Consider the following 14,123-nt stretch of genomic DNA (forward strand, 5'->3'; position numbering starts at 1 on the left):
AGATCCCCCAGTGATGCACTGGAATGGAAGCTAGTGGATCCAGTTTTAGGATTAGGGCTTGAAAGACAGACAAATGACAGGAAACACCAGGAATCTAGAAGAAAGAGATACTGTGTGAGACCGATTCCCCCCAGGATGCCATCTAGAACTGGGGTACCATTGAGCCCTCTGACCCACTAGCCTGGGCTCACTCTCACACTGTGTTGCTGTGACATTTTAAGTTAAATATTAATAAAATCTCTTTACTCTTTAATAGATTGCAGCTACAGTAACTTTACCATTTGATGTGGTGAAAACACACAAACAAACTGAAATTTGGGAATATGAGACCTTAAACTGTAAGTTGTTTGGAACGAGATTACTGCACGTTCTTTACATTTTAGATTACCTTAGGAGCTATCTTTATCTATCATTCCACTGTTCAAAGGTGAAATTCTCCCCAGCATAGAGGGCTCAAATAAAGTCCACTGTACCACTTACGTCTTATTGTGGGGCTTAAATGGGAAGAAGAGCCATTGTTGGCCTTGTGCACAGGAGTGCATATTACTAATTGGAAGTAATAAAGATGGGAAATCTTAAAACATAATTCTGTTTAGTTACATGGATTTCTAGTGGGGACTTTAAATCATCCCCATATTCTTTCTTCTATGAGGTATCACAAAACGCTGTAATTTGCCCTGTTCTGTTTTTTTTTTTTTTTTTTTAAATATCAGGGTTGGAAGGGACCTCAGGAGGTCATCTAGTCCAACCCCCTGCTCAAAGCAGGACAAATCCCCAGACAGATTTTTGCCCCAGATCCCTAAATGGCCCCCTCAAGGATTGAACTCACAACCCTGGGTTTAGCAGGCCAATGCTCAAAGCCCTGAGCTATCCCTCCCATTCTATGTGCTGTAATGTCTTCTGGAATACTTCATGGGAACTGTTCTATTTTATGTATTTTTAATGGAGGAGAGAAAAAATGAGAAGCTGGTGATGTTTCCTGTAATACTGTTTCAGTTAAGAAAAACTGTAGAACATTGTATGTCTAACTTGACATGTCACTGTTTAGCTTCATTTCTCAGAGGGCATGAATGGAAGATTAAGTTGCTTGTTACACCCTTATCTACATTAGGCTGGAGTCACTCTAGCTAAGATAAGCAGGAATACCCTGGTACTAGGGATAATGGACAAGATAAATCTGGAATGTAGAGATCAGGTTATAGTGAATTGCATATGGACAGAGCATGCTGTACAGGGATTAGTTCCTGAAAAGCAACCAAGCCAATCATGAAGTGCGTGATATAACGTGTAGTCAGAAATGCAGGTGTTAGTAAAGACGTATATAAGGAAAAATTTGGCTATGTAACTTGGTTTTGTGATGTACCCTGCATCCACCCCCTGCAATTGAGCCTGGACAGCTTGGGTCTAGTGTTGCTGAATGCTAAATAAAGGTATCTGAGTGGTGAATTCCGGAGTCAAATTGAGTGGAAGAGGGTCTCATGGGATCCTAATATTTATCCAAATTAAATGCAACTCTTATGATAATTTTTTTCTAAGTTTCTTCTATAAACTGAACATGAACAATGTTCTGTGGAAAAACTCTTTGGAGTTGACAGGAATAACATAAAAATCGTTTGCACATCTAACCCCACCCACCCTATTAGAAAAGAGGACTGTCTCTCCTTAAATATTTTTGTTTTTTAACTTTAATCCAGAAAAGGACTACATTGTTCTCAAGTTCTGCACAGGCAGAAATTATGGAAAAACAACATCGCTTGCCTCATAACCGAAGTCGTGCAGAATGCAATGCCATCCACAGCCTCAGAAACCACCCTGACATTATCATCAAAGAGGCTGATAAAGGAGGTGCTGGTGTCATCATGAACAGGTCTGACTACCAAAAGGAGGCTGCCAGACAACTCTCCAATACCAAATTCTACAGGCCACTTCCCTCAGATCCCACTGAGGAATACACTAAGAAACTGCACCATCTACTCAGGACACTCCCTACATTAACACAGGAACAAATCAACGTTTTGTTGATTTAGAGCCCCGACCGGGGTTATTCTATCTACTACCCAAGATCCGCAAACCCGGAAATCCTGGACGCCCCATCATCTCGGGCATTGGCACCCTCACTGAAGGACTGTCTGGATATGTGGACTCCCTACTCAGACCCTACGCCACCAGCACTCCCAGCTATTTCCGTGACACCACTGATTTCCTGAGAAAACTACAATGCATTGGTGACCTTCCAGAAAACACCATCCTAGCCACCAGGGATGTAGAGGCTCTCTACACAAACATCCCACACACAGATGGAATACAAGCTGTCAGGAACAGTATACCTGATGATGCCACAGCACAACTGGTTGCTGAGCTCTGTGACTTTATCCTCACACACAACTATTTCAAATTTGATGACAATATATACCTCCAGACCAGTGGCACCGCTATGGGCACCCGCACGGCCTCACAATATGCCAACGTTTTTATGGCTGACATGGAACAATGCTTCCTCAGCTCTCGTCCACTCATCCTCCTTCTCTACCTACGCTACATTGATGACATCATCATCTGGACCCATGGGAAGGAGACTCTGGAAAAATTTCACCACGATTTCAACAGCTTCCACCCCACCGTCAACCTCAGCCTGGACCAATCTACACGGGAGGTCCACTTCCTAGACACCACGGTGCAAATAAGTGACGGTCACGTTAACACCACCCTATACCGAAAACCCACCGACCGCTATGCCTACCTTCATGCCTCCAGCTTCCATCCCGGACACACCACACGATCCATTGTCTACAGCCAAGCACTGAGATACAACCGTATCTGCTCCAACCCCTCAGATAGAGACCAATACCTACAAAATCTTCACCAAGCATTCTCAAAACTACGATACCCGCATGAGGAAATAAGGAAACAGATCAACAGGGCCAGACGTGTACCCAGAAGCCTCCTACCCAAGAAAGAAACCAACAGAACTCCACTGGCCATGACATACAGGCCCCAGGTAAACCTCTCCAATGTATCATCAGTGATCTACAACCCATCCTGGACAATGATCCCTCACTTTCACAGGCCTTGGGTGGCAGGCCAGTCCTCACCCACAGACAACCCACCAACCTGAAGCATATTCTCACCAGTAACTACACACCGCACCATAGTAACTCTAACTCAGGAACCAATCCATGCAACAAACCTTGATGCCAACTCTGCCCACATATCTACACCAGCGACACCATTACAGGAGCTAACCAGATCAGCCATCACCGGTTCATTCACCTGCACGTTCACCAATGTAATATACACCATCATATGCCAGCAATGCCCCTCTGCTATGTACATCGGTTAAACAGGACAGTCCCTATGTAAAAGGATAAATGGACACAAATCAGATATCAGGAATGGCAGTATACAAAAACCTGTAGGAGAACTCTTCAACATCCGTGGACACACAATAGCAGATTTAAAGGTAGCCATCCTGCAGCAAAAAAACTTCAGGACCAGACTTCAAAGAGAAACTGCTGAGCTTCAGTTCATCTGCAAATTTGACACGATCAGCTCAGGATTAAACAAAGACTGTGAATGGCTAGCCAACTACAAAAGCAGTTTCTCCTCCCTTGGTGTTCACACCTCAACTGCTAGAAGAGGGCCTCATCCTCCCTGATTGAACTAACCTCATTATCTCTAGCCTTACTCACTCTTGCTTGTATATTTATACCTGCCCCTGGAAATTTCAACTACATGCATCCGAAGAAGTGGGTATTCACCCACGAAAGCTCATGCTCCTATACGTCTGTTAGTCTATAAGGTGCCACAGGACTCTTTGCTGCTTTTACAGATCCAGACTAACACGGCTACCCCTTTGATACCATTAACTTTAATGGCTATTGAATCAGGTTTTCACTATGGAGTAATCAAAGACTGAATTTACTTTGTTAGCAATCCATCTGTTGTGAAACAGATTTGAGCAGTCTGATTCAGAATCACGTAGTTACATAAAAGCTCTCTCCTCTAGAAAATAAATGGAAACAGTAGAAGTTTCTTTACGAATATCTTCTCCCACTGTTTTTAATTTCAGGCTAGTAAAAAAAAGTTCTGATCACTTTGTCTATAGAATGATAGGACTGGAAGGGACCTCGAGGGGTCATCTAGTCCAGTCTCCAGCACTCATGGCAGGACTAAGTATTATCTAGACTGTCCCTGACAGGTGTTTGTCTAACCTGCTCTTAAAAATCTCCAATGATGGAGATTGCACGACCTCCCTAGGCAATTTATTCCAGTGCTTAACCACTCTGACAGGAAGTTTTTCCTAATGTCCAACCTAAACCACTGTTGCTGCAATTTAAGCCCATTGCTTCTTGTCCTATGCTCGGTGGTTAAGAAGAACAATTTTTCTCCTTCCTCCTTGTAACAACTTTTTATGTACTTGAAAACTGTTATCATAACCACCCTCAGTCTTCTCTTCTCCAGACTAACCATACCCAATTTTTTCAATCTTCCCTCATAGGTCATGTTTTCTAGATCTTTAATCATTTTTGTAGCTCTTCTCTGGCCTTTCTCCAATTTATCCATAGCTTTCCTGAAATGTTGTGCTCAGAACTGGACACAATACTTCAGTTGAGGCCTACTCAGTGAGGAGTAGGGCGGAAGAATTACTTCTCATGTCTTGCTTATGACACTCCTGCTAATACATTCCCGAATGATGTTTGCTTTTTTTGCATTACTGTTACACTGTTGACTCATATTTAGCTTGTGATTTACTATGACCCCCAGATCCCTTTCTGCCGTACTCACTCCTAGGCAGTCATTTCCCATATTGTATGTGTGCAACTAATTGTTCCTTCCTAAGTGGAGTACTTTGCATTTGTCCTTATTGAATTTCATCCTATTTACTTCAGACCATTTCTCCAGTTTGTCCAGATCATTTTGAATTTTAATCCTATCCTCCAAAGCACTTATAACCCCTCCCAGCTTGGTATCGTCCGCAAACTTTATAAGTGTATTCTCTATGCCATTATCTAAATCATTGATGAAGATATTGAACACCACCAGATCCAAAACTGATCCCTGAGGGACCCTAATCCATATGCCTTTCCAACTTGACTGTGAACCACTGATGATTACTCTCTGGGAATGGTTTTCCAACCAATTATGCACCCATCTTATAGTAGCTCCATCTAGGTTGTATTTCCATAGATTATTTATGAGAAGATCATGCGAGAGTATCAAAAGTCTTACTAAAGTCAAGATATAGCACATCTACCACTCTCCTCCCTCCTCCCATCCAGAAGGCTTGTTACCTTGTCAAAGAAAGCTATTATGTTGGTTTGACACAATTTGTTCTTGACAAATCCATGCTGTTACTTACCTTATTATTTTCTAGGTGTTTGTAAATTGATTGCTTAATTATTTGCTGCATTATCTTTCCCGGTACTGAAGTTAAGCTGACTGGTGTAATTCCCTGGATTGTCCTTGTTTTTCTTTTTATAGATGGGCATCATATTTGCCCTTTTCCAGTCCTCTGGAATCTCTTCCATCTTCCATGACGTTTCAAAGATAATCACTAGTGGCTCAGATACCTCCTCAGTAAGCTCCTTGAGTATTCTAGGATGTATTTCATCAGGCCCTGGTGACTGGAACATATCTAACTTGTCTAAGTAATTTTAAACTTGTTCTTGCAAAGCTAAGACTTAAAATGTAGATGGCCTACAAGAAAATAAGGCTATCCTAATGTTTAGACTGTGGTTTCATTATCTCAAGTAAACTAACTATTTTTGTGGTGTGATCGTCCTAAAGGCATTTCTCTTCAGGTTGCTAGTTCCATTTTGGACAATTGTGCCACGGTTTTTAATTTCAATTCTTTTACAGTGTGGGTCTTACTTTATTGGTCATATGTTTTATCAATTTAGTATACATTAAAATGTCTCTGCAACCACCACTTTGAGTCAGAAGTGAGAATGTAATAACTTATTTTGAAATTCATGTAAGTAGTCTAATTAGATTAATATCTAGTTTGAAATTTAGCTTTGCTCATCTAGAATAGCACTAGTTTAGTCTTTCACTAGGACTGGTTGCTGTTGAGTGTTCTCTGTGACTGCATCCAGAAGTGTGTTGTTTTCCTAGTCCCCTTTCAAGTTAGGGCTGGAAAACATCTTCAGCTGGGCCTCATATTTCCTTCAAATCTGAAGAGCACTTTTGCTGCGTATATGGGCGTGGGTTTGTTTTGATTAAGTCCCTAGTGAAAAACCCACATTCTACCACTTTGGTGCTATAGGACAATGAGAACAGTATGTCAAGAGCAAAATATCATGAAAGACAGATGGTCTGTTTAAGATTTTTCTTAAATGTGGATGTGCACACTGTGTAGTGGATTTGATAGTGTAAGTGTAATTTTAGAGGCAACCAGTGGCATAGGGCACTATATTTTCCCCCCCACACTCAGTACCTGCATAAAGTGATCTTGTAGATTCAGTTTGCCACAAGAGGCCAGTTTTTTCTTGTTTCTTAAATCACTAGGCCAGTATTATCTATTGTTCATTAAACTAAAGGTAACTGCACACTACAAAAAGCAAAGTTTATAACTAAAGTTTCAGTATAGGTAAATATGCAGTTTAGTTTAATGTACTTGAACATCAGAATTAACACATTGTATGAATGGTATTGTCATAGTTACAGGACAAGCTAAATTTTTGACCCTTTTTAGTCCCTGTTAAGTGTACCCTTAGAGTGACAAGTTTTGCTACCTTCACCCCTCCTGGGTGGAACCACATGGTTCTAGCAATCAAGGACTGGATTTCTGAGCAGCAATCCCCCCATTTACCAACTGCATTTTCCCAACAGGCCCAGCTGTGTTTGACATCTGTAAGCCCTTTTCCTCTGGGCCCTGTGACAGCAGCTGATTCAAGTGACACAAAAACTGTTTCTTTAAAGTATATTTATTTGTCAAAAGGAATACAGTGTTTAGGAAAATGGGTTTGTGACCGGGGTCCCGGTGCGGGCCAGCTGAGGTCACTCAGGGCGAATTGCAAAGAATGAGGCAGATAATCCCCAGAGCTGGTGGATATTTTCAATATTTAGATTTAGCAAGCCAGCATAAAACAGCTTCTTTATTACATCCTTTGTTGCCCAGAAACCATCAACACAGTTCCATTGAAGTAACCCAGCCTCAGGCCTCCATCCAGGTTCTCAAATCAAATATGGTGAAGATTTCTGAAAATCTTATTTCATCCTATAGTAGAAAAGGTGCTACCAATCCCAAAGGATAGGACACATTACCTCCCAGGATATTGAATAGTCCAGATCTTACCTGAATACACACGTACAGCCAATTCTTATTAACTAAATTAAAATGTATTTAAAAAAAAATAGAGAGAGAGTATGGTTAAAAGATCAATTTACATATAGACATGAGTTCAATTTTTGAGGTTCAGATTCATAGCAAAGATGGTGTGCTTTGTGGTTGCAAAGAGTTCCTTTAGAATTTAGTTAATAAGTTATAGTCCAATGTCCGATATCCTCTTCAGGGAGTACCAGCATAACTGGGACCTCAATCTTGTGACTCAAACTTCCCCTGATAAAACTTAAGCAGATCTGAGATAAGAAGGATTGGGACTGAAGGATCTTTTATACAATATGATGCCTTCTTTAACAAGTTGGAGTCCCTCGGGGAACAATAGGTAATCAGGGTGTCTTTGAAGTGGGTCCATCACCAGTACTTAGCTATGTGACCCAAGCACCGGGGATCCTGCTCCCAGCACGTTGTCTTCAGCACAGAGTGCTCTGGTGCCATCTTCGAAGGATCCAGCGCCAAAGAAAGATGCCAGCAAGGAAGCTAGGCACCGTCATGGAACCTCTCAGGGTCATTCCAGCCTTTGGCACCGGTCCCAATCACTGGTGCAGAAGAAAAAGAGGTCAAAGAGAGGTCGCTCTCCCTCGGCAAAATCCAGGGACCACTGGTGGCACCTCAGTTGGACCATGGCTCGGGAACTCAGAGTGGGGCCGCATTGAGTCCTGCCCAAGCAAGGCAGTCAAGTCCGGGCCTGTCTCGCTCACTGCACCCATCGGAACATCTACCACTCCCGTCCACCCCGGAGGCTTTTGAGGCAGCGCAGGACCTATTGAGGCTCACGATGCCGTTCTCGCCACCAAGACAGGAGAGTGTCTCGGCACTGCAGGTTCCATCTTGACCCCCTGTGCACACTAAGGGAAAGCCGGTGATGATGGCACGTTGATCCCCATCACCTCGGCACCCACCTGCTCCAGCTCCACTATCCAGAGAGCGCAGTCGGTCCCCTGCTTCTTAACGCTCTAACTTGAGAGGAGCAGCGCCACTCTGGTCCTCCTACTCAGAGTCGGACTCATACCATTCGAACTATAGCAGTAGCAGATCCTCCTCCTCATGGCACCATAGGCAGTCCCGCCTGATGCAGTGGGCCCCTCAGTGGCAAAATCCATAGCAGTAGCCCTTTTGGACTCCATGGGGTTTTCATCAAGCCCAGGGTCGGAGCCAGGGGTCCCACTCAGGTGCAGCATCTGTGGCTCTGCGACATTCGTTCGACCACGGTTGGCACTGGAGCTAGTGCCTTGGGCGTTAACACTGGCACCTCTGGTGCCATTCTCAGAACCGGCGCCGACTGCAGCACAGGCACCGGAGGTATCAGTGGCCCTGATTGCAGCTTTGGCGCAAAACACACCCTCAGCACCTACAACGGCACCGCCAATGCCTCCGTCATTGGCGCCAACTGTTACAGGACCCACAGGAATCCTGGCACTCATGCTGCACTAGGCACCAGCACCGGAAGGGGGCCCGACGTCGGCATCGACACCTGTGCCTTTCACATCTGCGGAACCAGACCAACCTACTGCTTTTCCCATGGGGTCAAGAGATCCCTCAGGCGGGGACGGTAGGGAGCAACCACCTACCCTGGTGGTCTCCTCCTCCTCCTCACCAAATGAGGCCCTAGCGGGCACTTCAGTAGCCCCAGCTCTGGAAGACTCCAGATGTTGCAGCAGCTGCTGCGCTGGGTCACCTAGGCTCTGGGCATTAAAGTGGAGGAAGTTGTGGATGATGCAGACCCTATGGTGGACATACTGGCTCCCTCCGGCTCTACTTGTATCGCCTTACCACTAATAAAAACAATAACGGACATGACCAAGACCCTTTGGCAGACCCCGGCCTTGCTGCCACCTACAGCCAAGTGCAATGAGCGCCGGCACTTTATTGCCCAAGGGCAATGAACATCTCTATTCCCACCCCGAGCCTGATTCCCTGGTGGTGGCTGCCACTAACCAGTGGGAAAGACAAGGATTTCAAGGCCCTTTGTCCAAGAATAGGGATGCCAAAAATTAGACCTTTTAAGGCAAAAGGTTACTCCACAGGGGGACTGCAACTCCGTATATCCAACCAACAGGCTGTCAGCAGATACTCCTACAATGCCTGCTCAGCGATGACTAAATTTATGGAGTTGCTCCCCTCGGACTCCTGTGCCGAATTTTCGGCTTTGGTTGAGGAAGGGAGACTGATCTCCAGGGCTTCCCTTCAGGCGGCATTGGACAGGACAGATGCGGCAGCCATGGCTACTGGTGTGGCTATGAGAAGGGGCTCATAGCTTCAAGTTTCTGGCCTCGCCTACGAGGTACAGCAAACTGTTCAAGACCTGCCTTTTGAGGGTGAGACTCTCTTCTCAAAGAAAATGGACAAAAAGCTGAGCAGCCTTAAAGATTCCAGAGCCACCCTCAGGTCCCTGGGCCTCTATACTCCTTTGACACAGTGGGACATTTCCATCCACAGCCCCAGCAGTGGTTTATTCAGCACAACCTCCAAGTTGGGTCAAGAAGGTGGAATTGGAACGGCAGGAGAAGGCCGCACCAACCTTCTGTCCAGTGCTCGGGTCAACCCAAGACATCTTCAGGGCCCAAGCCGGCCTTTTGAAGGCATGGGCGAGAATGGTGTACCACACATAACAATGGATCCATCCCGAATTACCTTCTCCTCCTGACTGTCCCCTTTCTATCATGCATGGTCCCGTCTCATCGCGGACCGATGAGTGCTCTGCTCGATAGAGAGGGGATACTCCATCCAATTCTGTACCCTCTCGCCCTTTCACCCCCCTTCCCCGTCCCCCTTCAGGGACCCTTTTCACGAGCAGCTCCTTATCCAGGAGGTACCATCGCTCCTATCTTTAGGGGCAATGGAGGAGGTTCCTCAGGAGCACAGGGGCGAGGGCTTTTACTCCCGGTATTTCTTAATACCAAAAGCCAAAGGCGGCCTCAGGCCCATCCTGGACCTGTTAGAATTCAACAAGTTTGTGAAGAAACTCAAGTTCCGCATGGTCTCTCTGGCCTCCATCATTCTCTCATTGGATCCAGCAGACTGGTATGCCGCCCTCGACTTGAAGGATGCGTACTTTCATATTGCGATCACCCACCACTCAGGTTCATGGTGAACAAAACCCTCTACCAATTTACAGTCCTCCCGTTCGGCCTGTCAGCAGCACCTTGTGTTTTCACCAAGTACATGGCAGTCATCGCTGCATTTCTCCGCAGGCACCGGGTATAGGTGTTTCCTTACCTCGACAACTGACTGATCAAGGGCTGCTCCGAGACCTAGCCACCATCTCGGCCTTTCAGCCAGCCATGGAGGGCTGCTCTGTGTTTGCTAACCCGATGGTCAGACGGTTTTTAAAAGGGCTTGACAGGCTATACCTGATGTCGGTCAGCCTGTCCTTGTCTGGGACCTCAACCTGGTCCTCTCTAGGCTCATGGGACGCCCCTTTGAACCATTAGAGACATGCTCCCTGCTCTCTCTCTCTTACAAGGTGGCGTTCATGGTAGCGGTAACCTAGGCCAGGAGGGTGTCGGAGCTCAGGGCCCTAACATCAGAGCCTCCCTACACCGTGTTCTGTAAGGACAAGGTTCAGCTCAGGCCCCATCCTGCTTTGCTCCTGAAGGTTGCGTTGCAGTTTCACATCAACCAGGACATCTTTCTCCCGGTGTTCTACCCTAAACCGCATTCTAGAGGCAGGGAGCAGAAACTCCACTCACTAGAAGTTCGCAGGGCGCTAGCTTTCTACATCGAAAGAACAAAGCCGTTGAGAAAAATCGGTCCAGCTGTTCGTGGCGGTAGCAGACAGAATGAAGGATCTACCTGTGTCCTCACAACGCATTTAGTCATGGATCACATCCAGCATATATAAGTGCTACAACCTGGTGGGGGTTTTCGCACCCCCAATCACTGCACACTCCACCAGGGCGCAGGCTTCATCAGCAGCATTCCTCACTCAGATTCCTACTTAGGAAATCTGCAGAGCAGTGACATAGTCCTCCATCCACACTTTTACCACACATTATGTGATTACACAACAGGCCAAGACGATGCAGCCTTCAACGAGCAGTGCTTCAATCAGTGGATGACTCCGACCCCGCCTCGTGAACTTGGATTTGTGAGTCACCTGATTGGAATTGACATGAACAAGCACTCGATGTGTTGTTCATGTCCATTCCAATACTTACCCTCCTTACCCCTCTGTTGGAGTTCTGGCAAGAAGGAACTGAGGGGGTGCAAGGTTGGCAGGGCTGTATATTGGACACCATGAAGGCGCGACTCCAGGGAGCGCCCAGGCTGACCCTACGGTTGCCACTAGGGGAAAAATCATCCAGCTACTGTCAGGGGCGGCTCCAGGCACCAGCACACCAAGCACGTGCCTGGGGCGGCAAACCGCAGGGAGCGGCCTGCCGGTCGCTGTGAGGGCGGCAGTCAGGCAGCCTTCGGCAGCATGCCTGTGAGAGGTCTGCCGGTCCCAACGCTTTGGCGGCAATTCGGTGGCGGGTACGCCGAAGGCGCGGGACCGGTGGACCTCCCGCAGGCGTGCCGCTGAAGCCTGCCTCACTGCCGTGCTTGGGGCAGCAAAATACATAGAGCCACCCCTGGCTACTGTGCACATGCGCATGCACACACCTGATTGGACTGAACATGAACAACATATCTTAAAGAACAACAGTTACCAGAAGGTGAGTAACGGTTTTTTTTATCTTGAATCATCAGAATGCAGCATAGACAGGGACTGTTGATTACATTGTTGACCACGACCCATATATATGTAAATACACAAAAGCACAAACATTATCTCCCCACATGTCTTTAAGGGTTGAATTTGAGTCATTTATTCTGCAGGATGTTTAACCATTTCTGACCATGCATCACAGGGTTAAAACAAAAAAGAATTCTGTACGCTTGTTTCTTTACCTCTCTATCCATAGCTCAGTTAGGCCCACTGTATTTCCATCTCTGAACCGGTAGAGCTAACCTGCTTTTTGCAGTTTGTTTGTATCTGTCTTAATTTCTAGCCAGTACTGCTGACAATCCACTCAGTCCCTTTCTTTCCTGGGCCAGCACCTTTAAGGCTTAGGCTCACCTTTGATCCTAGGCTTTTGGCCTTGAGCAGAGTAAACCAGGCCAGCCTTATGGGAGCAAAGCAGGAGCATTCCCCAATTTATAATTTCCCCATCCTTATCTTTGCCACTATTTTTTTTTCTGGTTTGCTTCTCCCTCAGAAGCCTTCTTGGATTTAACTCATTGCAGTCAGGCAGGATAATATCTAACAGATAAATTGAGGTCCATGTGATACTTATGAAATAATAAAACAACTCCTTCATTTTCCATCAGTATGTGCAAAATTAATGTAAAATGAATTTAAAATGTGACTAAAATAAAAACAGCTAGTGCATTTGATTGATGTGATCCCTCTGATTTTCAAGAGTATTTATTACTTTTCTGTGGTGGTATTAATTTGTATACTATTTAATTCACACTTTATTTTGTTGTACTCTATCTAGTATCACAGAAGAGGTCCACATCAACATGGACAGTAATGAAGAGAATTGTTGCTGAGCATGGGTTTACTGGATTATTTGCTGGTAACTGTTTTAATATATTTCCAAGAAAAAAGGAAATTAAGTGGATTTAATCATTAAGTTTTTATAGAATCTAACATGTGCAAGATAAAAAATACTCATATCCTTCCACATGAATGTTGTTAACTGTGGAGCAGTCATGAAATATACACCTCTACCTCGATATAATGCTGTCCCCGGGAGCCAAAAAATCTTACCGCGTTATAGGTGAAACCGCGTAATATCGAACTTGCTTTGATCCACCGGAGTGCACAGCCCTCCCCCCCCAGAGCACTGCTTTACAGCGTTATATCCGACTTTGCGTTATATCGGGGTAGAGGTGTATATGCAATTCTAGCCAACTCTTAATTGAGAGATTATCAATGAAGATGTCTAACAGTGTCTAAGAACAGAGGTGGTTTATTTTTCAAGCATGTGACAATTAGCATGTAGCACATGTATCTGTTATATCAATTAATGTAGTTGTAATTATTTTCCCAAATTGTCACTGACAGGAAAGTGGTGTGAAAAGTTCTGCAACTAAAGAATTATGAAAAACAAAACAAAAAGGTGTTTTATGTCCACTTATTAGATAGGGAGAAAAGGTAGTTTTTGCAAGTGAAAATAGCTTTTCCAGACGGTGAGAGATACAATTTGTAAAGCAAACAGAGAACTAAGATAGAACTGGAGACACTTAAGAACTCTGTTCTTTGGGGGCAAGGGAGATGCAACTCTCTTTAGGGGCTCAGTGGGGGGTCTAATTTTATTGCGGGTTAAGTGTGATTTATCTCCTACCAGTCACTACTACTTCCGCATCAATGCTAGGAACATCCAGCCCCACATGACCCCCTGTTTTTAGTTCTATTTTTTCTCACTAACTCTTTTGATATTCTGTCTTCAGAAACAAAGCTGCAGCTTCAACAGCCTTTTCTGTCTGCAGTCATAAGCGTTTAAGGAAGTTTTGCTGAGATCTTGATTTGCATCTGAGTAGAAAGGTGGTAGCTAGGAATAAAGTTTACTATGGTAAATCAGTCTGGACAGTTGCTGGCTTGTAGGATATTGCAGGCTAATGAATTCCAGAAGGCCCAAAACAGAATCAGGAAGATTACATAACATCATTGAAAGTTGGGCTTTTGTGTCATGATGCTTTGAGGGAGGGCTAGAATATGCCACAGTCATATTATGGCCTTGTATTACTAAACCCATAAGGCAGAAGTGGTGGTATTGGATGCTCCATATAA

The 14,123-nt window shown here is 45.0% G+C and overlaps 1 protein-coding gene across 5 annotated transcripts in view; it reads left to right on the plus strand.

Annotated features, from left to right (window-relative positions):
* Positions 1 to 14,123, plus strand: part of SLC25A40 (solute carrier family 25 member 40) — a 78,379-nt gene that overhangs the window by 49,181 nt on the left and 15,075 nt on the right. For all 5 annotated transcript variants that reach the window (XM_054020548.1, XM_054020550.1, XM_054020552.1 and 2 more), the window contains 2 exons: positions 257 to 338; positions 12,826 to 12,906. In XM_054020548.1, coding sequence (XP_053876523.1) covers positions 257 to 338; positions 12,826 to 12,906 — 163 coding nt within the window. The remainder of the gene's footprint in view (positions 1 to 256; positions 339 to 12,825; positions 12,907 to 14,123) is intronic.

Source organism: Malaclemys terrapin, chromosome 2, assembly GCF_027887155.1.
Source record: "Malaclemys terrapin pileata isolate rMalTer1 chromosome 2, rMalTer1.hap1, whole genome shotgun sequence".
Classification (NCBI taxonomy): Eukaryota; Metazoa; Chordata; order Testudines; family Emydidae; genus Malaclemys; species Malaclemys terrapin.